At 43.0% G+C, this 25,745-nt stretch overlaps 1 protein-coding gene across 4 annotated transcripts in view; it reads right to left on the reverse strand.

Moving 5' to 3' along the window:
• LOC6495749 (disintegrin and metalloproteinase domain-containing protein 12) overlaps positions 1-25,745 on the reverse strand; it is a 573,836-nt gene that overhangs the window by 372,576 nt on the left and 175,515 nt on the right. For all 4 annotated transcript variants that reach the window (XM_044717324.1, XM_044717323.1, XM_044717322.1 and 1 more), the window contains 2 exons: positions 19,675-19,823; positions 7,945-8,001 (listed from right to left, as the gene is read on the reverse strand). In XM_044717324.1, the coding sequence (XP_044573259.1) occupies positions 7,945-8,001; positions 19,675-19,823 (206 nt within the window). The remainder of the gene's footprint in view (positions 1-7,944; positions 8,002-19,674; positions 19,824-25,745) is intronic.

Consider the following 25,745-nt stretch of genomic DNA (forward strand, 5'->3'; position numbering starts at 1 on the left):
GGGCGACGGCAACGACCGATCGTCTGACAGCTCGCTCCGGCCAAACTGCTGACCCAGCGTCTGGCCGGAAGCTCGTGCATAGCCGGCAAGCACTGCCCATTGGAGTGGCCGCTATGAGTCTCGCTTTTGTTAGTTCTTAAGTTCAGTTCTGTTTTGACAATTATGAAATAAAGAGCCATCGCTCTCATACCGAAACTCCGACGATCCGTCGTAAAGCATTTATTATTATAAATCTGACTGAGTCTCTAGGCCAGCAGATAAAGAGGGACAGTCATCCCTCCAACCTAATCTTCCTAATTGGATATTCTAGCCGGCTGGCGGCTAGAAGACATCAAAGGGCCTGTTGCCCCAACCTTACATCTCCAGGAACAATCCTTGGCGGAATAGAAATTGTCAACGGCGAATCATCACCGCACAACATCTTATTAATTTTGTCAACGGCGAATCATCACCGCACAACATCTTATTAATTGGCGCCCAACCTCTTTAAGTACCCACTGTAGCAAATTGGGGAAACATGTAAGTGAGCACCTCCAATTACATATACTTTCCCATATCTGCATTAGTTTAGCTTCAAAATAAATAAAATAAATCGCTGCCGGAATAATTTCTGCAGCTCCACTTTAATATTTTTGTGTTAACTTTGTATTAAATTAAAACTAATTAACTCATTATTTGATTGACAATTTAATGGTGAATTATATGTGCGATAATAATATCTGTTTTATGCTGTCTGTGTATTGTTTGCATTTTACTGCCAAAAAAAAGTACGGATATTAAATATCTCTAAAGCACTAGGCAGTCGCTAACGAACAAATTTGTCGTGAATTTGTTTAAAATTATTTTTCACTTAATATCGGCGTTTAATTCTGCAGTTTGGATATTCATAAATTGTGAATTTGTTTATATAATTCGTTGTGCCTCTTTGCTTAGACCCTAAATTCTTAGTATTTGCCTCGCAATACATTTTGTTTTTATTACCCCCACTCGGCCACTGCTGGAAATCCGATCCCGCTGCATATGCATTTGTATGGCAAATTCTTGCTATTCATTTCTTTGTTTCTCATAGCGGAGGCTCAGTCCCCGCATACCCTTGACCCTATCGCTGCTTGGCAGGGCACCGGCTCGATTTGACGAGCTCATTTACTTGTCGCTAGAGCGGCGGCTCCGACCCCGCACACCCCTTGCCATGCCAACTGCCTTCATGGGCAGAATAGCTTGAGCAAACATTCCCCTACCGGTGCAATTTAACTTGGCCACATATGAGCTCTCCATTCCAGCGGTACAGGGAGAATAAACAATACGCTAGTGACTCAGAATCTGATAGCGAAGGGCCCCCGCGTACTAGCCCCACAGTAGTAGGAATTATGGACCCAGAACAACTTAAAGTTGTAATTCAGGCCGCGGTTAACCATGCCTTGGCAGAAAGGGTCAACAAGGAGCAAGAATTGCGCCAAGCCATAGAGCAGTTGGCCGCTCAGGTGGCAGCGGTGCAAGTCGCACCCGCACAAGCAGAGGCTCCAAAAATCAAGGTTTATGAACCCATTGACATCAAAGAAAATGTTCAATGCAATGAACCTTTAGATGCCGTTAAATGCCTGCCCGAATTTACGGGGGCACAAGAAACGTACGTCTCTTGGCGGCAAGCGGCGGTAGCTGCGTATTACATTTTTAGGAATTATGTTAATAGCTCACGCCATTATCAGGCGGTAGTCATAATTAGGAGTAAGATTAGGGGCCCTGCCGATGCAGTGTTATCCTCGTTTGGCACAATATTGAATTTTGATGTGATTATAGACCGCTTAGATTTCACATATAGTGACAAACGACAGATTCACGTCATCGAGCAGGAAATGGGCACCCTCAGACAGGGAAGCCTCACGCTTCTGCAATACTATGACGAGGTCGAGAAGAAACTCACCTTGCTCACTAATAAGGCAACTATGTCGTACGAAGCGTTGGCGGCAAGAATTTTATGCGAAAAGTTCCGGGATGATGCGCTCCGTATTTTTATTTCGGGCCTCAAACGCAGCCTCTCCGATGTCCTTTTCTCGGCAAAGCCGAAGGACATGCCAACTGCGCTGGCATTGGCGCAAGAAGTTGAATCAAACCACGAGAGGTACACCTTCGCGGCATCGTTCGCGAAGAGCCTGGAAGATAGGGACAGGAAACAAGTTCCAAAGGCGCAAGATCGCCAACAAACATCATATCAAGGGTACTCCCAAGGGGGTGCGGGTAAAAACCCGCACTTCACCAAACAACACAAGGCTCAGGTGCACTCCGCTCCGAGCGGTGACAGGCGTCACGAAAACACGCCAGAGCCCATGGACGTTGACCCTTCAATGTCTAGGTTGCTCAAGCCATCTCAAGCGCCGGCCTACCAAAATAGGAAGCCGGCCGGATCCGATCGGTCCGGCCCGCCCAAAAGGCAGAGGATAAACCACGTTACCCAAAGCCCAAATGGAACTGAGGATTATACCGCCGCAGCTTCAAGCGCGGCACAAGAGGTCAGTGACGATGCTATCCTTGAATACGACTCAGACGCAATTAATTTTTTAGGGGAAAATCCCTGCTACCTGTCATCAGACGAAGAGTAGCGGGGGTAAACATGAGACTTTTAATAGATACGGGCGCGGCAAAAAATTTCATCCGTCCGCACGAAGGATTGAAAGGTGTCCGCCCAGTAGAATCGCCATTTACGATACATTCGATCCATGGCGTCACCACTATCACTAAAAAGTGTTATGTTTCCCTATTTAACTTGAAGGCCACGTTCTTCATATTACCAGATTTGTCCTCCTTTGATGCCATAATTGGTCTTGACCTGTTAAAGCAGGCAGGGGCATCGCTTTGTCTAGCTTCCGGCCACCTCAAATGGGGCTCCGAAGTAGAAAATTTAGAGTTCCAATCGTGCCCCGACGTCAATTTTACCAACATTGATTGCTCGGACGCGCCACCTCTAGTTAAAGATACCTTTATCAAAATGCTTGGCAAACGAAAGAAAGCCTTCGCAAACCCCAACGAGGCCCTGCCTTACAACACGTCGGTGGTAGCTACCATCAGGACGGTAAGCGAGGAGCCCATTTATGCAAAGCTTTACCCATACCCAATGGGGGCTGCGGATTTTGTCAACAGCGAAATCCAAGAGTTGCTAAAGAACGGCATAATACAAAAATCAAAGTCCCCCTACAATAACCCAATATGGGTAGTAGATAAAAAGGGCACTGACGAAGCGGGCAACCGAAAAATGCGACTCGTGTTGGACTCGTCGCAAATTAAACGAGAGCACGATACCCGATCGCTATCCCATGCCAAATATCTCTATGATACTAGGGAATTTAGGCAAAGCCAAATACTTCACGACACTTGATCTGAAGTCAGGCTACCACCAAATCACTTTGGCAGAGCGTGACCGCGAAAAGACTTCCTTTTCCGTTAACGGAGGAAAGTACGAGTTTCGCCGTCTTCCGTTTGGCTTGAAGAATGCTGCCAGCATCTTCCAGAGAACCATCGACGACATACTGCGAGAGCAGATTGGCAAATTTTGCTATGTCTACGTTGATGATGTCATCGTTTTTTCAGAAGACGAAAACGCCCACATACGGCATGTGGATTGGGTTCTTAAGAGCCTGCTCGACGCCAACATGAGGGTGTCGGCACAAAAATCGCGTTTCTTTAAAAAGAGCGTTTCTTGGGCTTTATTGTCACTAATAAAGGTGCCACAACAGACCCAGAAAAAATCAAGGCCATACAGGAATTCCCCGAACCCAAAAATGTATTCGAGGTGAGATCGTTCCTTGGCCTGGCCAGTTATTACCGATGCTTCATCAAGGATTTCGCATCAATAGCTAGGCCCATACATGAAATACTTAAAGGGGAGCATGGAAGTGTCAGTAGGCACAGATCCAGGAATATCCAGGTGCAATTTAGCGAGCAGCAACGGCTTGCTTTCCATAAGTTGCGTAACATTCTGGCTTCAGAGGATGTCATCCTCAGCTACCCCGATTATAAAATGGCATTTGATCTAACGACAGATGCCTCGGCATACGGCATTGGCGCAGTGCTTTCTCAAAAGGGACGACCCATCACTATGATCTCCAGGACCTTAAAGGACAGAGAGGTTAACTACGCTACCAACGAAAGGGAGCTGTTAGCCATAGTTTGGGCACTAGGAAAGCGTCACTACCTGTATGGGGTCAAAGACATAAATGTCTACACTGACCACCAACCTCTGACCTACGCGGTGTCGGATTCTAATCCGAATACGAAAATTAAAAGGTGGAAAGAACGCATCGACGAGTATGGTGCCAAGGTTCATTACATGCCTGGCAAAGACAACCTCGTTGCAGATGCCCTCTCAAGGCAACAACTCAACGTTGTAGAAGAAGAAGAGGCGTTTTCAAGCGCGGCCACAATCCACAGTGAGCTGTCGCTAACCCACACTATCCCGTCAACGGACAAGCCTCTAAATTGCTTCCAAAACCAGATAACTCTGGAAGAAGCCCGCTGTTCGTCGAAACGCAGCTTCGTTCTCTTTGGAAATAAGAGACGGCATAACATTGACTTCTCTTGCGAGGAGTCATTGCTGGAGGAGCTCGCGGACATAATAGTTCCTAAAGGCGTAAACGCCATCCATTGCGATTTGCACACGCTAGCAATGGTACAGGACAAATTGGTTCGGCAGTTCCCTGCCACCAAATTTTGGCACTGCAAAAACCGAGTAACGGATATTTTTGCAATTGACGAAAGACGGGAAATTCTCACTGTCGAGCACAACAGAGCTCACAGGTCTGCCCAAGAAAACGTGAAGCAAGTACTCTCCGAGTACTACTTCCCGAAAATGGTTAAACTAGCAAGCGAAATAGTCGCTAATTGTAGGACATGCGCTAAGGCGAAGTACGACAGACACCCCAAAAAGCATGAGCTTGGCGAGACGCCAATCCCATCGCATGTAGGAGAAATGCTACACATAGACATTTTTTCCACGGACAAAAAACATTTCCTTACGTGCATTGACAAATTCTCGAAATTTGCCATAGTCCAACCAATTTCCTCTAGAACCATAGAGGACCTGAAACCGGCATTACTACTGCTGATGAATGTTTTCCCTAAAACCAAGGTCATATATTGCGACAATGAACCATCGTTAAAATCGCACACCATTTTGACCATGCTGGAAAACCATTTCGGCGTTAACGTTTCAAACGCACCGCCCCTCCACAGTACCTCAAACGGACAAGTGGAGCGCTTCCACAGCACTCTAGTGGAGCTCGCCAGGTGCCTTAAAATTGATAAAGGCATCAGTGACACCGTCGAGCTAATCTTGCTGGCCACAGCCAGATACAATAATTCTATCCATTCGGTCATTGACAAGAGGCCGGCTGATGTGATACAAACACAAACATAAGAACCATTGTATGAGATTCAGGATAAGATTAGGATTGCCCAGGATAAGCTCAGAAACAGGGAAAATGCTTCCCGACAAAACAGGGTGTTCGAAGTTGGCGAAAAAGTCCTAGTAAAATCTAACAGGCGACTAGGCAACAAACTCTCTCCATTGTGTGAGGAGAAAGTTGTGGAAGCGGACATGGGGACCACAGTCCTCATTAAGGGGAGGGTGGTCCACAAGGACAACCTTAGGTAGACGAGGCATGGCCATGTTGACTTGATTCGTCTGATAATTTTTACTACCTTTTTTTCACAATTTTTAATCCTAGCCACTTGGCATAAGTTTTCTTATTTTTTATTTGTCATTACCATTGTTTTTACTTAGGCTATTCTACGCATTATTTTATATGCTTGGTGGTGGGCTTCTTAAATCTTGCAAAACACTACAATAAATCCGAAAATTACAGGTTCACTACTATACCTCTGTTATTCCTTTTGACCCTAACATCGGCACACGTCACGGACTACTCACAGGCCAAGTACATTTCCATCATTGATGGTCGAATATTAGTATGGGAAGAATTTGCATTCGTGAGACACACGGCAAACCTCTCAGAATACAGGCGCGTGGTGGAAGAGACTAATAACATGATTCACATGTTTCCCCAGTCACACATGCAGAAACTTTTGAGCGTAGATGTCGCTCACCTGCGTGACCTGCTCGAGTCACTGAGCATCCACCATAGAGTAGCTAGGAGTTTAGACTTCTTGGGAGCGGCGTTAAAGGTAGTGGCGGGAACGCCGGACGCGGAGGATTTTGAAAAAGTTAGGCTTACCGAATTCCAGCTCATTAATGCAAACAATAGACAGGTCAATATTAACAGTAAAGTACAAGAACAGATAAATAACATTACCAACACAGTCAATCAAATTCTGAGGTCGGCTAAAGAATCCCAAATCGATTCGGGACACCTATACGAGATGTTATTATCTCGGAATAGGATGATTACAATGGAGCTGCAAAATTTATTGCTTGCAATAGCGCTCGCCAAAATCAATATAGTTAGCCCTAGCATATAAGATCATGCAGACCTGGGAAGTATGTGGATAGAGGAGCCCACAGATACCCCCATCAAAGATATATTGTCCGTTGCGTCCGTTAAAGTTTTACAATCCGCTAACATTATTCATTTCATTATCAAGTTTCCTAAAATTAAGTCAGCTTGCGTCAAGATTACAATTTTTCCCGTGTCACATCACGACACAATGCTCAGACTGGAGGACAAGGTCATAGCGGACTGCGATGGAGAGATCCACACTGTAAAAAACTGCTCCATGTCATCGGGAGTAACGTTTTGCCAACTGGCGTTGAGAAGATCTTGCGCCCAGGAACTCCACGCGGGTGGGATTGCGCACTGCGACATCCAGCATAGCGACCTGCATCCCGTCACGTATGTGGACGAAGGAATCCTCATCATAAACGATCGCCCGGCTCGTGTGAGTGTCGACAAGGGCACTTACATCCACCTACAAGGAACACACCTTATCACCTTCATCGAGAGTGCCACGGTTAATGAAACCCGTTATATCAATCATGATACGGCCCAGAAGAGGGCACCAGGAGTAGCCAGCTCGCCTTCCCTGAACATTTCTCTGGAGCACATTATTCTCAGCCTCCCTTACCTTCACCGCTTGAGTGAACGTAACCTGGAGCATATCAAGAGATTTGGGGAAGATGTCAACAACTACCGCTCGCGCCAGATAGCGCTAGTCGCGGGAGCAGTTTTCTGCGCGTTGATTTGTATCGGCCTCACTTATTGGCGAGTCACCCAGGCCAAGAGATCTACGGCCCAACTAAAGGAAGTGATTGCCCAAATAGGGTCGGCCGAGGACGGCCTTAATCTGGAGGGGGGAGTAGTTAACTAAGTCAACCGGGCGACGGCAACGACCGATCGTCCGACAGCTCGCTCCGGCCAAACTGCTGACCCAGCGTCTGGCCGGAAGCTCGTGCATAGCCGGCAAGCACTGCCCATTGGAGTGGCCGCTATGAGTCTCGCTTTTGTTAGTTCTTAAGTTCAGTTCTGTTTTGACAATTATGAAATAAAGAGCCATCGCTCTCATACCGAAACTCCGACGATCCGTCGTAAAGCATTTATTATTATAAATCTGACTGAGTCTCTAGGCCAGCAGATAAAGAGGGACAGTCATCCCTCCAACCTAATCTTCCTAATTGGATATTCTACGGCCAGCCGGCTAGAAGACATCAAAGGGCCTGTTGCCCCAACCTTACATCTCCCGGAACAATCCTTGGCGGAATAGAAATTGTCAACGGCGAATCATCACCGCACAACATCTTATTAATTTTGTCAACGGCGAATCATCACCGCACAACATCTTATTAATTTGTATAACAAAATTAAAAAAATATAATTCGACTTATAAAGTTTTAAATTTTTTTCCTTTTAAAACAGTGAAAAAAACACGTCATTTCGAAAGATTTGAGTAATTTATTAATTTTTGGGTAATAACGCCTTTTAAAAAGGTCCTTAAACATACCTTGGTTCTCCCTCTATTGAAACCACTATCTTCGTGAGGGCGCGGCCTTTGTCCAGGCTGTAAGTATAAAAAAAATATGTATAAAATTATTTATTATATATATATTATATATATATCTAATATATATAAATCTCGTGTCACAATGTTTGTCCTTAATGGACTCCTAAACCACTTAACCGATTATAATAAAATTCGCACACCATGTGCAGTTCGATCCAACTTAAGAGATAGGATAGTTTAAATCTCAAATTGTAGTCGCAATTTTAATCAATTGCTAATTACACAGTGTAACAGTGATTCTGAACTTTTGAAGTGACATAGTAGGAATTGTTAATTGGGTCGAGTATATCACAAAACCATTTTTGAAATATTTCTAACACCCTCAAAATCTTGATTTATGGTTAAAAAACCGTTTTTCGGGACTTGTTTGCGCTTAAAAATTCCTGAAGGCGTTTTTTTCAACCGATTTCAAAATTTTTGGTGTTTTTTAATAGTGAAATGTTGTAGCTTTTGAAAAAAAAAAATATATCGTCGATTTTGTTAAACAAAAAGAACAAAATTTTTACATCTGAAACTGAAGTTTTCGACTTTTGTTGGTGTTTTTCGGATTTTGATGCCAGTTTTTCGGTACAACTTACAAAAATTCTGTCATTTTTGCCACATATCAATGTTGTCTCATTAATACTGAATAAACCGAGACAAATTTCATTAAAAAATAATAAAAATTGTTGAAGTTATAACGCTTTTCCCAAAAAAAGTCAATAAAACCATGGGAGCACTATAAGAAGAAGAGCATATTCCTGTCTTATACACACAGGTATTCCGGAGCGCACGCAAGGTTGAATTGACTTTTTTTGGGAAAGGCGTTATAACTTCACCAATTTTCATTATTTTTTGATGAAATTTGTCTCATTTTATTCAGAATTAATGAGACAACATTGATATGTGGCAAAAATGACAGAATTTTTGTAAGTTGTACCGAAAAACTGGCATCAAAATCCGAAAAACACCAACAAAAGTCGAAAACTTCAGTTTCAGATGTAAAAATTTTGTTCTTTTTGTTTAACAAAATCAAAGATATATTTTTTTTTTAAAAGCTACAACATTTCACTATTGAAAAACACCAAAAATTTTGAAATCTGTTGAAAAAAACGCGTTCTGGAATTTTTAAGCGCAAACAAGTCCCGAAAAACGGTTTTTTAACCATAAATCAAGATTTTGAGGGTGTTAGAAATATTTCAAAAATGGTTTTGTGATATACTCGACCCAATGAACAATTCCCACTATGTCACTTCAAAAGTTCATTCACTTTTGTCATTTTTGTAACACTGTGTTATTTGTCTGTTATTATTTGACAGTCACAATTATTTGTTAACTCCAAATGATTCTATCAGATGGCGTGTCATATGTTATTTAGACTGAAGTGTCAATTAAATTGAAGATAATACACTGAATATGGCACCGAAAAAATCGAACTTCAACAACGCGAGCAGCAGAGATTCACGACGCAAACGTGTTGAAAGAGCTCAGCAATTACCACAACAAATCGAAACAATGAATGCAGCTCAAAGAATCAGGACTGCAGAAAGTCGTGCACAAGAATCTCAAGAACACCGTGACGAACGTCTGCAACAGAATATTACGAGAATAAGAGCGGCACAAGAACGAAACATAGATACAGTACGAGTACTAGATCTACGAAGGCAACGGATCAGCCGCTCATTAACACGTGCATCATTCGGTATATTTAATTTTTAAATTCATTAGATATCCCTGGAATGCCACCACATAATCTTCGATTAAAGATTGGTTCGCCTATTATTCTCCTCCGTAATTTAAATCCACCTCAATTATGTAACGGTACGCGTTTGGTCATCAAAAAGATCACCGGAAACATTGTTGAAGCAACCATTTTGGTTGGGATGTTTAAAGGAAAAGTGGTCCTGCTGCCACGTATTCCGATGATACCATCCGATTCTACCATACCCTTCAAAAGGCTACAGTTTCCAATTCGTTTAGCTTTCGCCATGTCTATAAATAAATCTCAAGGTCAAACAATGTCCATTTGTGGTTTAGATTTGAGAAATCCATGTTTTTCTCATGGGCAACTATATGTTGCGTGTTCACGTGTTGGGAAACCGTCGAATCTATTTGTGTTAGGTAAAGACAGGTTAACCAAAAACATTGTGCACCGAATGGTGTTAAATTAAATGTAATATACTGTATTTGTTATAAATTTAAATGAAAATAATAAATCTGAGATCACCATATTTTTTTATAAATACCATCTGTGTGAAAAAGCCACAGCAACGCGTGTCCGGGTCAGCTAGTATACATATTATATATTATTATATATATATTTATATTTATTATTATATAAATATTATAAAAATTATTATATAAATTATATAAATATATTATATAAATATATAGGAGAAAAAATTCATTATTAATTAGTAATGCAGAAAATCGAAATATTAATGTGTAATCGATATAATAATGTGGAATTTTAAAATTTTGTGGTTATAGTAAATAATATTTAATTATATTTAATTAGCTTTCTTTCATTATCGTCTTTCATCGCTTTCACCATTTTCCAGCATACTCGATTGAGGCTCCACTATAGCGCATATCTCCACTATTTTTTCCGTTTTCACTCCCAATCCGGTATTCCCCCCCTTTTTTTATTTTGTGGCTATGTCCCGGCTCCTGGTATCTGTAGCCTTACGTTGTCCGTCCTTCTTGCTTTTTGTGGCCTAATTTTCCACACTGGTAACATTTCAGTTCCCCAGTTTAGGTCGCTTCGTCTGTGGTTCCCAGTTTGTTAAATACGGCATTTTTTTAGCGCTGAGAATACTTGCAGCTCCACTTGCTGTTCATTTCGATTGTTTACATTCGCTACAAACGCCATTGAAAATTAGCCATGCGCGGAACCAGCGCGATAGAAATTTTTTTCAGATTGTTCTAATTGTTTCTAATTGTTCAAATTAGTAATTTTGTGCACAGTGACGTCACACTGCGACTTGAAAAATCAGGCCTTCACCGTTGCTTGGACGACTATTAAGAATTTTTAAAATTACGGCGGCTGGCGTCTCTGAAGTCTCGCATCGCTGCTCAAACATCTCCTCTCCGACATATACACATTACGGCCGATATACATAATATACAAGACGGCCGATCTTTGTAAAGTTTGGTCGATCGGATTACTTTACGCAAAATGGAAAAGGACCAATGTATATAAAGTCCCCACCGTCCCAAAAAACTAACAAAAATTATTCCATAAGATCAATCAGTTAAATAAAAGTTCTGGCCGTTCCGACTAACATCATGCACGCAAATGAAAAAATTATGTGTGCAAAGTCTTAAGTCGATAGCTCTAAAGCTAAGAGACTAGCCGAGTAGAATCAGACAGACACCCAGACGGACATGCATATATCGAATCAGGAGGTGTTGTTGATCAAGAATAAAAATAAATGTATATAATAGTTCTAATAGAAAGGTTAAATATTTAGGAAACTAAATGATTTTATTGTGAAATTAGATGACAAATTACTGGCCACATTTCGCAGCAATTCGCAATTTTCATGTGTACCCCACACCAGGGTATAAAGACCCTTGAAATTATTTTGTAACATCATACGTCAAGGGTAGTCGGAAATGCCGTAGCCGAAGTGTAGGGAACTGAGCGTAGCGAAGATCAGTACAAAGGGAAATATTAATGTTGTGGAAAGGTAAATATACATAGTTTATAGAAAGTGAATATCTCAGTAAGACATATTTTCGTTACAGTAAGGGAAGTCATCTGTAGTGTGATTACCACCTGCCTGTCAGCCTCGTGCATGTCGCGTAGCTCGTTTGCGCTTTTCCATCCGTGTGCTAAGTTGTCACTGGCAAATACAAAGGCAACCGGTTGGAAGGAATGAAGCGATTTGATTTGAAGTTAAGAGGACTGGAAAAACATCGAGTAAGAGAGCCCAAGTATAGGTGCGAACCTAACCTCTAACTGATGACGCAATAAAGTTACTAAACAGAGTCAGCTAAGGTAGCAGTCGACCAGAGCAGCAAACTTTAGACTCGCCGGTGCCGGTGTAGCATGAATACGTAAGCCACGGCATCTCGCATTCCCTCCGATCCTATACTAACTACCATCCCGCACGCTCCCATGCGAGCCGAATTAAGCGAAAGACCCCGAGAAAAACAATTACGAACTAGGATGAGAGAAGTCTAATGCATTTGATCATTTAGTTTTTGATTTCTTTAGTTTTCAAATGTAACTGCACATACACCAAATAACCACCATATTCGTGCACTTGCAACGCTAGAAACGACAGGAATCCGCATCTTTGATAGGCCCTTAATAAGTCCTGGAAAAAAAATTTATATATCTACATATCTGTATATAAAAGTGAATGCGGTCACGATTGATACATGCGACAGATTTTAGTTTATGTATGTCGCATGTGCGACTGAACAACCAAAAAAGTTCAATGAGATTATGAGCGTAAAAATGAGTAAGATGAGAGTAAGATTCTCTCTGTGGCCTCCGGGGGCCTGTCGCAAAAAATTTTTAAGTCCATTTTCTGTGTATGAAATGTATGGTTAGTGATATTATATACCATCGTATGTAAACGATGGCTTTCCTGACCCTCAATACATCTCGTTGCCCGTCCGATTCCAACAGGTCTTAGTTCAAATATTTGCCCCATCGTTAAAGAACAGTAAAGTGCATTTAAATAATTATTAGAATAGAGTGGTGTTTTGTAGGAGACTAGGAAGAACCCTCGCCGTATTTTAAACATATAGTTGGCCGATCCTTATGAGAATGTTATCACCGAATCAATTGTTTTAATAAAAATGTTGGGAAGAGTCCCAAGGATATTTAAAAATAGCAAGGTTGTGCCATTCCGATCGTTTATTTATATGGGAGCTATAAGAAATAGTCGGCCGATTCTAATAAGATTTTGCAGATCGGTATTGATATTGTCCGAAATGGAATCCGTAGAAAGTCACATCCTTCTAACTTAACACCAAAGTTATGCCAATTCCGATCGTTCTATAATAGCTATAGGATATAATCGCCCGATCCATATGAAATTGCGTACATCAAATTTGAAAAAATATGATATGTGAAGAAAGTCCCAACTCTCTAATTTTAAAAACCCCAAAGTTGTGGCATTTCCGATCTATCAAGCGGCCTTTTTAACTTTTGCCGTTCTAAGGCGGCCGACTTATATACTACCTGCAAACAAAAGAAGGATGTGTGAAAAGTTTCAATTCGATAACTTTGAAACTGAGAGACTAGTTTGCGTAGAAACAGACAAACGGACAGACGGTCAGACGGACAGACGGACATGCTCATATCGACTCAGGAGGTGATCCTGATCAAGAATATATATACTTTATAGGTTCGGAGATGTCTCCTTCACTGCGTTACACACTTTTGACCAAAATTATAATACCCTCTGCAAGGGTATACAAATCTTGGGCCGAGTGATATTTTTAAACGAGAAAAAAGAAACTTACATGAAAGGAAGGCCGTCAGCCAACGGGTACTACAGGGGGAGAATCGCATGAGTTTCATGTGCCGTAACTGTGTACACCGCTGGTAGTGCGACTATACTATCCACGTGAGGGCGGCTGGTAACAGGTTCCGGTAAGGTCATGTCTCTGCCGAAGACGCTGGCGAATCGTAGTCGGGCGGGGAGAAGAACACTCCCTTCCTCAAATCACCCCAATCCAAGGTGGAACAGCATATTCCGAGGGATGCATGTCCGGGGGGTGCACGGACGTTAATATGCGGACTCTGGGGGACCGGCCGACCCCTCAGTTTCAATTAGGCTTATCATGATAAACGGGCTATGTCATGAAGGACAAACCCCTTCCCGCCTACTCGTGGGTCCAAATATTAACATGAAAAAATATAAATAAAAACAGTGGAGAACGGAACTCCCCAAGAAAGTCCGGAAATCGGAGCATGGATGCTTCAATCTCCAAGGCAGACAGAGGCCAAAGAGATGCTGGGATGGCGAAGCTCACCACTGAGGGACAACGTCCGAAGGCGAGCTGCGCCGGTGTGAGGGGAGATGCCAAGGCACCGACCCCCAAAACGGGGTCCACTATGGGACCACCGAACGGTGTGGGGGGCAAGATCCCAGGGTCGAGCTCCTCTTGCACCGGCGGTATCCCTAAGGAAGGCCCCGGTCCGGCGACTGCTGGCTCCTTGCAGCGGAAAGGCTCCTATAAGGATAGGAGGAGAGCGGTCTTCATTCTGATGAGGGCAGACCCTTTGGCGGAATCCAACCCCGATCAGGCTGAGATAATAAAGTGGACGAGGGAAATCCTGCCTGACTTTCAGCCAGCAAAAGCAGGAGTGAGACTGGATCCGAAGAAGCCGACAGGAGTAGGCGACTCTGCCAAGGATAGCGCACAAAGTGCGAAGAGGCAGAGGTCGACTGATGGTGGAGCGCCCCTAGCGAAGAAGAAGAAGGTGCAGACGCAACAGAGTAACAGATCCTTCGCCGAGGTTACTAAGGGTAGGACCATCATTGGGGTTGTTGACATTGGGGTTGTTGACAACGGCAACAAAGCCCCAAGGAGCTTTGGCGGAGGGTGGTGCTCATTGCATGGGCGCTTCATGGAGGAGATGTTCAAGAGCGGAGGACCTCCACCGGACTGCGAAGACGCAGGGTGGTACCAGGGTAGCATCAAGGTGATAGCGTGCCAAGATGCGAGGTCTGTAAGCCTCCACAAGCGCATGATTGCGTCGCTTGGAGAGGTTTACCCAGGAGCCAGTCTGCAGGCGGTGGACTGGGACAAGATCCCCAGCAAACCGAGGGCCCGTGTATGGCTGACAGAGAAGCCGGCGGACCCTGCAACCATACTGGCCATGCTCAAGATGTGCAATCCCACACTCCCTACGGCGGACTGGAGAGTCGCCAAAGTGGAGGAAGCAGTGCGACTAAGAAGGCAGGTTGTCCTCACTTTAAATGAGGAGACTGCGAGGTTCCTGGAGGGTGCTAGTAGCCGTATTAAGTACGGGTTCGAGCAAGCTGCGGTGAGGATCTACAAGTCGGATGCGAAGAGTAAGCCAGGAGGCATCGACTTGGAGATAGACGCACAAGAGCCAGACTTGGGGGAACCGACCGAAGAGGTCCGCCCAGAAGGAATGCCAGTTGTGGAGGAGGACATTCTGGAAGAGTACACCTCGGAGGAGAGTGACTTGGCAAGGGCTCTTGGAGGCGTCGGTATGGAGGAGGACTCACTGCTAGGCTCCGACACCGAGGCTGAGGTCACTGTGGTGGAAAATCCAAAGGATGTCCCTGACATTCCTGCAGATAAACCTCCAACAAAGTAAGGTGGCATCCGCCGCCCTCCTGCTCCATCTCGCAGAGAGTGGAGCTGACGTGGCCCTCATCCAAGAATCCTAGATCCATGGAGACAGGATTCTCGGTTTGGGGGCGTCGGATTTCACGCTGAGCACAGCCGACGTAACAGGTAAAAAGCGAGCATGCATACTCGCAAAAAAGAGCCTTAACATTTTCTTGCTACCAGATTTCAGCAATTAAGATCATGTAGCCGCAAGAAGCCGGAAGAAAATCGACCTACTAATTGGATGCGATGCCAACACTCATCGCAGTCAGCGGGGAAGCACTGACACAAATGAGAGGGGTGAGTCAATCTTCGATTTTATCGTCAGCTCTAAGCTTCTAGTGGGTAACAGAGTTTCAGAAAATTTCACCAAGCAAGCAGTTCGAAATCCTAGGATGGCAAACTGGGAGCTCTATAAAAAGATACTAGATAGATCCTTAGGTGAACCACCTTCAGAGATTATCGAGAGTTACGAGGGACTCAACGCCATGCTAGATAAGCTTACTGCGACGAGCGCAAAAGCATACCACAGGGCTTGCCCCAAGAAAAGAATAGGTAGCAGCAGATCGAGGAAGCCTCCATGGTGGACCTCGTCGTTAGCCCCCTTCAAGAAAAATGCACGTAGGGCCTTTAACCACGCGCACAAACACAGACGAGGCATGGGAGGCCTATAAAGCGGAACTCAGGCGGTATAACAAGGAATTGCGAAAGGCAAAGAGGGTTGCCTGGGCCAATTTCTGCACCAACATCCAGGAGACAACAGAGGCCGCCCGCCTAAGAAAGATTCTCTCTACTACAGCCCCCATCGAAGGTTATATTAAGAACACGGATGGGCTGTGGACAACCTCAAGCCAGGAATCAACGGAAGGAACAGGGCCACCAGAGCTCACTCAACTACCTACTTAGTGACAGAAATCTTAAATGGGCAATAGATAGTTTTAAACCCTTCAAATCTCCGGGCCCAGACGGTATTATACCGGCTCAGTTATCAAGGGCCGGTTTCAACGTAAGGAAATGGATCAAGAAAATCTTCAGTACAGTCTTCACTACTGGTATGGTACCAAAGGCGTGGCTGTGCACGAAGGTTGTATTCATACCCAAGGAGGGCAAGCCATCCCACTGCACCCCTAAGGACTACAGACCTATAAGTCTTTCATCCTTCCTCCTTAAGACTATGGAAAGACTCCTGAGTCTCCATCTCCAACTAACCATTAACCCAAGTGACATCTCATGCTCTCAGCATGCTTACAAAAGGTCAATCAACTTTACGATCAACTTTAAGAAATACGCACTTGTTGCTTTTCTAGACATAGAAGGGGCCTTCAACAACATCTTGCCGTGCTCAATAATTGATGGACTAACGGGACTTGGAATAAACGACCGATCAGTTCACCTAATACGGCAGATCCTGGTCAACAGGAGTGTCGAGGCTACTCTTGGAGGTTCGACTATTCGAAGATACGTCAAGAGAGGCACCCCGCAAGGAGGTGTACTCTCACCACTACTCTGGAACGTGGCGGTTAACAGCCTACTGCGATCCTTAGAGGGTGGCGGCTATAACATCATTGCGTACGCGGATGATGTTGCTATTGCCTTCGTAGGGAAATTCCCACAAACACTATGCGACCTAATGACAGGGAAGCTCGAAGTTCTGTCGGCCTGGGCGACGGGCTGGGAGTCAATCCGTCCAAGACAGAGCTCGTGCTGTTTACCAGGAAATACAAAATACCAAATCTAAGGCTTCCGAAGCTCCTAGGGGAAACACTAGTTCTTAGTGATAGTGCGAAGTACATAGGTATCACACTAGACAGGAAACTGGACTGGAAGCTGAACACCGCAGATAGAACTAAGAAAGCGGCAATAGCACTCTACATCTGCCGCAAGGTGGTAGGCCTGAAATGGGGAATGCCCCCAAAGATAGTCAGATGGTTATACACAGCGATCATCAGACCAATCTTATTCTATGGAGTTGTAGGCTGGTGGCCTGCCCTGGACAACTCCTTATGCAGGGAAAAGTTTAGGAAGACGCAGCGCATGGCGAAAGTCTGTATAACAGGCAGTCTACGCACTACGCTTAGCAACGCCCTAGATATCATCCTTGACCTACTACTTACACCCTGGCGGCAATAAGACTGCGAGAGGCGAATCTATGGAGTAAAAATAGTTTTGGTCACACCAGACTGGACCTGCTTCACTTCATGCCTGAGGGGGGTACGGACTCCTGCGTGCCCGTCGACCAACCCACCACTAATTACAAAATCATCATCCCCTTGAGGGAGGAATGCGACGCCCGGACACCGGGACCGGAGAGCTCCATTCATATCTACACAGATGGATCAAAACTTAACGGCCAGGTGGGAGGCGGTTACTTTTGTGAGCATTTGAGCCTAAAGGAGTCCTTCAGACTCCCTGACCACTGCAGTGTTTTCCAGGCTGAAGTAGTAGCCATCAGGGAAGCACTGGAATCCCCAGCACTAAAGGGCAATCGGGGTACAATATGCATCTTCTCAGATAGTCAGGCAGCGCTCAAGGCACTTGACGGATTCTCGTCCAACTCCAGGACAGTCAATGATTGTCGAAGATCTTTCACTCTCGCACTTCGGTGAAACCCTTGCCCTAGCGGTAGCACTAGGAGCCCTAGCGGCTCAAGTGGAAGCGGGGGGGTCTTCTATGTCCCCTTAGCATCACCGCCCTAACCTAACCTAACCTAACCTAACCTACATGAAAGGAAAGCTAACTTCGGGCGGAACCGAAGTTAATATACCCTTGCAGTTAGGTAGCAGCTTATACAAGATGCGTTCCAAAGTAAACAGGACATAAAAACAAAGACAGAACAAATATTTTTTTTCGGCAAAATCAATTTATTTTATTCAAAATAGTCTCCTTCTCCTTTAATACAGCTTTTTGCACGGTCCATAAGGTCCATGTCGTACGAGTGTTTTAGCTCGTTGCCCGGTATGGCCGCCAGTATGCCGGTGCAAGCCTTTTGAATGGCCTCTACGGTGCCATATCAGGTGAATACGGGGAGTGGTTGATGCTTAAAAGGTGATTTTTGGTCAAATAGTCGGTCACAAGCGTCGATCGATGAGACGGCGCATTATCGTGCAACAAACGCCAACTTCCATCTTCGCGATATTCGGGCCGAACACGTCGAATACGGCGCACCAAACGCTTCAAAACTCCAAGGTAGAATACCGCAATTACGTTTTGGCCGGGTGGAACTAATTCTTAGGGGACAATCCCCTTGGAATCATAAAAACAAATAAGCATTGTCTTCACTTTTGACTTCTCCTGGAGCGATTTTTTTGGTTTCGGCTCGCCCGGCGCCTTCTATTCAGCACTCTTGCGTTTCGTTTCGGGATCATATTGAAATCACCATGTTTCGTCACCAGTCACAATCTTGTAAAGGAAGTTCGGGTCTTTTTTTGCCTCTTTAATGAGGTCCTTCAAATGTTAAATTCTGAGCAAACCGTACACACACCTTTTGTAAGCCCAAGTGTGCGGTCAAAATGCGATAAATCGATGTTTTTTGTTCGAAGCTCATTTTTGCACCAATGACAAAAACATACTGACAACTCAATAACCTCACTTCCAATAGATGAAATGTCATGCAATTTTTACTGGAAGTCGATAACGGATAGCAGATTCTAACGCACCAGTTAAACTATATAGATGGCGCTACTAGAGGGCGATAGGTTCAAAAAGTCCTGTTTACTTTGGAAAGCACATTGAATTATTACATATATGTCGGATCATATATAGCTGGTCGATTGTTAAGAGAATCATTGATATTGAATCAATTTTCTAATAAAAGTATTGGAAAAAGTGCCAAGAATCTTTAAAAATAGCAAGGTTGTGGCATTTTCGATCGTTCAGTTACATGGCAGCTGTCGGATAAAGTCGACGGATCCCTATAAAATGTGGCAGTTCCATCTTTCTAACTTAAAAACACCAACTTTATGCCAATTGCGGAACATAGGATATAGTCGGCCGATCTTTATGAATTTTTGTAGATAAGATATTTTGGGCAAATTTAACATGTGTGGAAAGTCCCAACCACTAAACTAAAAAAAACCAAAGTTATGGCATTTCCGATTAATCTGTTATATGACAGTTTTTCGATATAGTCGGCCGATTTTTTGTTTATATTTTTTCGCTCAGAAAAAATTTGATTTAATATTTTTGCTGGGACAATATTCATTATTTTTTTATTTTAAAATAAAACTCACAATGATTGTGGTCTCTGATATTAATTAATTTATTAGGATATTTGAATATATATTAACTATCATAAGTTTTATATTTATAATGTCAACATAGAAAATTATTGATATTTAAATTATTTTGTTTAATTTTTCTTACCTTTGCTGAACTAATTTCACGAGTTGAGATTCCCATCTTCTCATGATGCCGTAACTGTACTGGATATATTATTTGGTAATAATGACCCCCAATTCTGCGTACAAGCTCTTGGTTTTGTCTGTATTCCTTAAGTAATCGTTCCACCTCTCCTGAAATAGTAATTTGAAGTTTAAAATTAAATAATTGAAGCAAAACAATAATCTTATTATGTAAATAATATATATAAATCATATCGGTGACGAACCTGCATGCCAATCCCAAAATATCTGATATCAATTTTGGTAATAAAACAAGAAAGGAAAGCTTACTTCGGGCGGAGCCGAAGTTTATATACAAAGTGTGCAACGCAGTGAAGGAGACATCTCTGACCCTATAAAGTATATATATTCTTGATCGGTTTCACCTCCTGAGTGGATATGAGCATGTCCGTCTGTCCGTCTGACCGTCTGTCCGTCTGTCTGTTTCTACGCAAACTAGTCTCTCAGTTTTAGAGCTATCAAGTTGAAACTTTGCACACATTTTTCTTTCCTTTGCAGGCAGTATATAAGTCGGAACGGCCGGGATCGGTGGACTATATCCTATAGCTGCCATATAACTGATTGATCGGAAATGCCATAACTTGGTTTTTTTTCTAGTTAGAAGGATGGGAATTTCAATGGATTCCTCTTTGGGCAAATTAATTCGATATGCCAAATTTCATAAGGATCGGCCAACTATATACGATCCGCTATATATCTAATAATATAAGATACGTGACGCCACCTAGCGGGCTGCGACTCAACTGCAAGGGTATATAAACTTCGGCTCCGCCCGAAGTTAGCTTTCCTTTCTGGTTTTATATGATATCAGTTGTTATATGTACCCTTGCAGAGGGTGTTTTTTAAGTTAGAGGGTTGGGACTTTCCACACATGTCATGTTTGACCAAAATATCTTATGTACAAAATTTCATAAGCATCGGCCGACTATATCCTATAGCTTTCATAGAACGAACGAAATTGGCATAACTCTGGTGTTTTTTAAGTTAGAAAGATGGTATTTGGTACAGATTTTATTTTGGGAAAAACAATCTGATCTATCAATTTTCATAAGGATCGGCCGACTATATACGATCCGCTATATATCTAATAATATAAGATGCGTGGCGCCACCTAGCGGACTGCGACTGAACTGCAAGGGTATATCAACTTCGGCTCCGCCCGAAGTTAGCTTTCCTTTCTTGTTTTTTTTTTGTACATAGATCTTCAATTATTTAAAAAAGGACACATAATATATAAAAAGGACACATAATATATGTCGGAGATAAGATAGATTTAATTCAAATAATATTTACTGATTAATTATAAGATAAGTGTATGGTCCAAAAGGAAATAAATGAGCATTGAAAATGAAGAGAGAGAAGCTTATTAGGATAAGAGCGCGGTAGGGAAAGAGAGTAAAGCCCTGCTGAGCGTGGCGCAATGATGGAAGGAAGGAAGTGGAAAGGGAAGGTAATTGAAAACAGCCATCGGAAGTGAACGGTCATAAGGAAGAATATCATTGCGACTCGCTGCGTGTAAAAAATAGAAAATGACTGAGAAAAACGACCAACATTTCCCGACATCAGAAGTGGGATCACCGCCCCTACAAGATAACTCGGAAGATAGCTGGCGCAGACTATTAGAATCGCAAAATAGAGTGATAACCGAACTATTAAAAGCAACGCCGCAACCTGACACGCGCGCCGCATCCGCGATGTTACCGATATTCAACCCCGAAGCTGCAGAAGCCGACGCGGCAGCATGGTGCAAAACGGCGGATATGATTTTAAGTGAACATCCACAAGAAGGTGCATCCTTGGTGATGACGCTCAGCAAATCGCTACTCGGTAGTGCATCGCAGTGGCTTTCGCAAATTTGTTTTCCCGGAATGAGCCGGTCGCAATTCAGAGATTTGTTCATGGAACGCTACGAAGGCAACGAGACACCGGCAGCAGTGTTGCTCAACATGCTCAAGGGACGTCCTAATGCAAATGAATGCCTTTCGGTGTATTCAAGCCGACTAATTACATCGTTATTGACCAAGTGGAAATCAATGACCCATGAGGAGATCGCTATATCCCTAGTCTTGGCCCATGCTTCCCAAATTGACTCCAGACTGCAGCGTGTAGCGTTCACCACAAACATAAAAACACGTGCTGAACTGCAACAACAACTCAAGGCGCACACGTTCAGCAGGAATTTAGAATTTTCTGCATCAGAGGGACCCGAGAGGAAGAGATTCAAAATGCAGACGCCGATTAGATGCCATAATTGCGGAAAACTTGGACATAAGGCAATGGAGTGTCGCAAGAGGAGAACAGAAGAACGAAACGAGACTAGACACGGCGAAAGCAACAACAGAACAACGATGGTACGAGAGAGATCAACAATTACTTGCTTCAAGTGCGGCGGCGTTGGACATATCGCTTCAGTGTGTACGAGAGGAACAGCAACAGCGAGCCGAAGCAGCAACGAAAGGAGAGTAGACATGTGCGCATTACATCAGCCAAATGGGACTGCAATTCAATTTGGTGAGAAGTTTCCATTTTTCTTTGATTCTGGATCAGAATGCTCTTTGGTTAAAGAAACAGTTGGCGCCAAGCTGGCTGGAAAGAGAATCCATAACATGGTTGTGTTGAGAGGCATAGGCGACAATGTTGTCAAGAGCAATATGCAGATTCTGTCCACCATACAAATTTCTGAATTTAATTTTGAATTGTCATTTCATGTAGTAGATAATAAGTGCCTCAAATATGATATGATAATTGGACAAGACATTTTTGAGCTTGGTTTTGGAGTAACTTTAGAAAGAGATAGATTCGATATCTACAAAACTCAAACCGTATTGTCTTTAAATAATGATAAAAATGTAAACGAGATAGATCATAAAAGTAATGTTAATTTGGAGCTAAGTAATAGTGATAAGTTAAAATTAAACGACATACTGGCCAAATATTCCAAATTTCTCATTGATGGCATTCCAAATAGACGCGTTACGACAGGTTCTTTAGAAATCCGTTTAGTGGACGTAAACAAAACAGTACAGAGACGACCATATCGTCTTAGCGAGAGTGAGAAAGAAATAGTAAGAGAAAAGATTCAGCAAATGCTAGAATCCAACGTAATGAGACCAAGTAGTTCCCCTTTCGCTAGTCCAATGTTACTTGTAAAAAAGAAGGACGGCAGTGACAGACTGTGCATAGATTATCGAGAACTCAACGCAAATACTGCGTCAGATAGATACCCCTTGCCATTAATATCAGACCAAATAGATCGCCTGCAAGGCGTTAAATATTTCTCTAGCCTAGACATGGCCAGTGGCTTCTATCAGGTGCCAATTCACCCCGATTCGGTTGAGCGAACTGCATTCGTGACACCAGAGGGTCAATATGAATTTTTAGCTATGCCCTTTGGCCTCAAAAACGCTTCGTCAGTCTTTCAACGTGCCATAGTTCGAGCTTTAGGGGATTTGGTTAATAAATATGCAGTAGTCTATATCGATGACGTATTAATTGTTTCTAGTACTATAGAGGAAGCATTTGACAGATTGGAAACAGTTCTAAGCGTATTATCAAAGTCAGGCATTTAACATTAAAAAATGCAAATTTCTGCAAACGGAGATAGAGTACTTAGGTTTTCTTATAAGAGATGGCGAGCTAAAACCCAATCCTCGAAAAATACAAGCACTAACCCAACTTCCCAAACCAGAATCAGTCACACAAACTAGACAGTTCATAGGTTTAGCATCTTACTTTAGGAAATTTGTCCCACATTTCTCAGAAGTAATGAAGCCTCTTTATCTGCTAACATGAAAAATAAACGAATTTGAGTGGAGCGAAAAGCATGAGGAAATTCGAAAAAAAATTATTAAGGTGCTAACCAGTGATCCCGTTTTGATCATATTCGATCCAAATTTACCAATAGAGCTGCATACGGATGCTAGCGCCAATGGGTATGGCGCTATGCTATTGCATATGGTAGATGGTCAGCGCCGTGTAGTTGAGTATTACAGTAAATGCACCACAATATCCGAGTCAAAATATCATTCGTATGAACTCGAGACATTGGCGGTGTACAATGCGATTAGAAATTTCCGACATTATTTAAGCGGCAGAAAGTTCACAGTATATACGGACTGTAATTCTGTTAGTGCAAGTCAAAAGAAAGCGGCATTGACGCCGCGAGTTCATCGTTGGTGGTCATTTCTGCAGTCATACGAATTCCAGGTGGAATATAAAAAAGGGAGCCAAATGGCTCACGTTGACTGCTTGTCTAGGAATCCCGTCACCATAGTAGAGCAGGAAAGTTTGAGTAAGGTAGTGGAGGTACGAGTTGACTTGGCAACTATAACCCACAACTGGCTTATATCCGAACAGAAGCGTGATCAAGACATATCGCAAATCATGACCGAGTTAAATAGTGATGAAATGCAGAAAGAAACAGCTAACTCTTATGAAATCAGGAATAGCTTGCTGCATCGTAAAATTCAAAGAAATGGGAAGACACGATGCTTGCCAGTCGTACCCAGGGCATTCAGGTGGTCGGTGGTTAATCATGTTCACGAAGCTGTAATGCACTTGGGGTGGCAAAAAACCCTAGATAAGATTTACGAGCAATATTGGTTTGACGGAATGTCAAAATACGTGCGAAGATTTGTAGAAAATTGTGTGACATGTAAATTGTCAAAATCGGTGTCAGGTAAAATACAATCAGAGTTACATCCCATTCCCAAAGTAGAGATACCATGGCATACAGTGCATATTGATATTAGTGGGAAATTAAGCGGAAAAAAGGACGAGAAGGAATACGTAATAGTTCAAATTGATGCCTTCACCAAATTTGTTTATCTGTACCACACGTGGAACTTGGACACGGTGAACTGCATACAGTCAGTAAAGTCTGCGATATCAGTATTTGGTGTTCCTAACAGAATTATAGCGGACCAAGGTAGATGCTTCACGAGTAGCGAATTTCGAAAATTCTGTTCCAATAACAAAATTGACCTTCATGTAGTAGCAACGGGTGCCAGTAGGGCAAATGGCCAGGTGGAGCGCGTTATGAGTGTGCTAAAGGGCATGCTAACGGCTGTAGAGACAAGTGAGCGAACATGGCAAGAAGCATTGGGCGAAGTACAATTGGCAATAAACTGTACCATGAACCGGGTAACTAACCATAGTCCATTAGAGCTGATGATTGGCAAAGAAGCGAGACCCTTGGGAATGCTCACTGTAAATGAGGAAGAGCGTGTAGATCTGAATAAGGCTAGGAAGGAAGCTAAGGAAGGCATAAGTAAGAATGCTCAGTATGATAAGGCAAGAGTAAATAAAAAGCATGCTCAGGTAGTAAGGCATAAAATTGGCGATCATGTATTGCTGAAAAGCGAAGAGCGGCACCAAACGAAGTTGGATCCAAAGTTTAAGGGACCATTCGAAATTGTACAATTGCTAGATGGTGACCGATATTTGTTAAAATCATTGACAACTAGAAGGGTGTATAAATACCCGCATGATAGTGTGCGTAGTGTGCCTAAAGATCGAGAGACCTTGGAATTTAAAGAAGAGCTTGACGACGGCAAAAAGTAGTGCGTGCAAGCAAGAGATCTGTGACCCAAGAGGGGGCGAGGGAGAAATTTTATGCAGAAGAGAGCGTAGTACTCTGATTTGTATGAGAGAAGCCTGCTAAAATTATGATTTGATGATAAGTGAATTGGTAACCAGATGATTGAGCTTGAGCGGAAGAGAGCGTGTACTCTAAGATATGTGAAAGAAAAGAAAGTTATCCTGCTAAGCTAATCTCTGATGGATATCCAAGTGGTTGGGTTTGTACGGAAGAGAGCTTGTACTCTAGAGAATTTGAGAAGTGTTATCCCTTCAAACTAACGCTTGAAGGCACAAGAAGTGCAATTGATTTTGTTTTGAAGTATAAGTAAGCTTTGTAATCATAGGGATAAGCTAAGTAATATAAAATATTGACAATGATGTGTTCTGATAAATCTTGTACTATGCAAAGCAACACGAGGACGTGTTATAGTCAGGAAGGCCGTGTCGGAGATA

The sequence above is a fragment of the Drosophila ananassae genome, chromosome XR, assembly GCF_017639315.1.
Source record: "Drosophila ananassae strain 14024-0371.13 chromosome XR, ASM1763931v2, whole genome shotgun sequence".
Taxonomy (NCBI): Eukaryota; Metazoa; Arthropoda; class Insecta; order Diptera; family Drosophilidae; genus Drosophila; species Drosophila ananassae.